The sequence below is a fragment of the Seriola lalandi genome, unplaced genomic scaffold, assembly GCF_002814215.2.
Source record: "Seriola lalandi dorsalis isolate HSWRI2012SDOR001 ecotype SW California unplaced genomic scaffold, Sedor1 jcf7180002054538, whole genome shotgun sequence".
Classification (NCBI taxonomy): domain Eukaryota; kingdom Metazoa; phylum Chordata; class Actinopteri; order Carangiformes; family Carangidae; genus Seriola; species Seriola lalandi.
The window spans coordinates 3,034-3,914 of NW_019525091.1; the positions used below are offsets into that span (position 1 = coordinate 3,034).

The 881-nt window shown below is 39.6% G+C and overlaps 1 protein-coding gene across 1 annotated transcript in view; it reads right to left on the reverse strand.

The window, feature by feature from the left end:
- Positions 1–881, reverse strand: part of LOC111661187 (patr class I histocompatibility antigen, A-5 alpha chain-like) — a 3,950-nt gene that overhangs the window by 431 nt on the left and 2,638 nt on the right. Inside the window, exon 5 of the mRNA XM_087176173.1 lies at positions 414–468. Coding sequence (XP_087032299.1) covers positions 414–468 — 55 coding nt within the window. The remainder of the gene's footprint in view (positions 1–413; positions 469–881) is intronic.

Sequence of the window (881 nt, forward strand, 5' to 3'; positions counted from 1 at the left end):
ACCTGAAGTGATTATAAAGACAACATTAAGAAGTCACCAGTGTCATTAAACTACTGCTGCAGACATTGGACTTCAGCAGCAGACCAGCTGAGACGCAAAGTTTCAGTGGAAGCAGCAGGAACAGGTAACAGAGGATCACACTGAACTTTACACAGAAACATGAATCAAGACCCTGATGAACTCACTGGAGCTGATTGAAATAGGATGGAATGAAAAATAACAACAGTTGTAGTGGTTATTTTTTACTCATGTCAAATTAAACAAACTGCAGATTAAGGAAACATTTTCACCACTTCGACATCACATGACGTCACATCAGGAAAACACAGGCTATTTCTTCATGTTTGAGGAGGAGCCACAGAGTTCATCTTAACTGACCTATCAGCTTTCAGAAGAAACATCTATCAACTTACTCTGAGCGGGAAAAGCAGTTGTTGCATGTAGCAGTGTATTGTTGGTAAAAACCACCTGTATTAACATAACAGGTCAAAAGGACAGTGATTTTCTCTCTATCTCCAGTGTTGATGCTAAGCTAAGCTAAACGTGTGTGGGAGCTGACTCTGCTCTCATCCAGCTCTTCTGTGAGAAGATTAACAGCTCAACTAATATTCATATTCCTGCAGATACAGATGAACATGTGAACTTCAGAAATAAAGACAATCTTTGGAAAATTGAACTTTATTTAAAAGTGGAACATCAGCACCAAAAGAAAGAACAACACATTTTATATTTGATGGTCCTGTAGATGACCAGTTCTCCAGTTAAATGATCTTTGATCTATAACTAGACGCTGCAGCGGGTGTCAGTCTGTGTTGTCATGAATCTACTGAGCCTCTGACAGACGACACCTTCTCTAACCCTGAGCTAATGTTGCTTTAAGC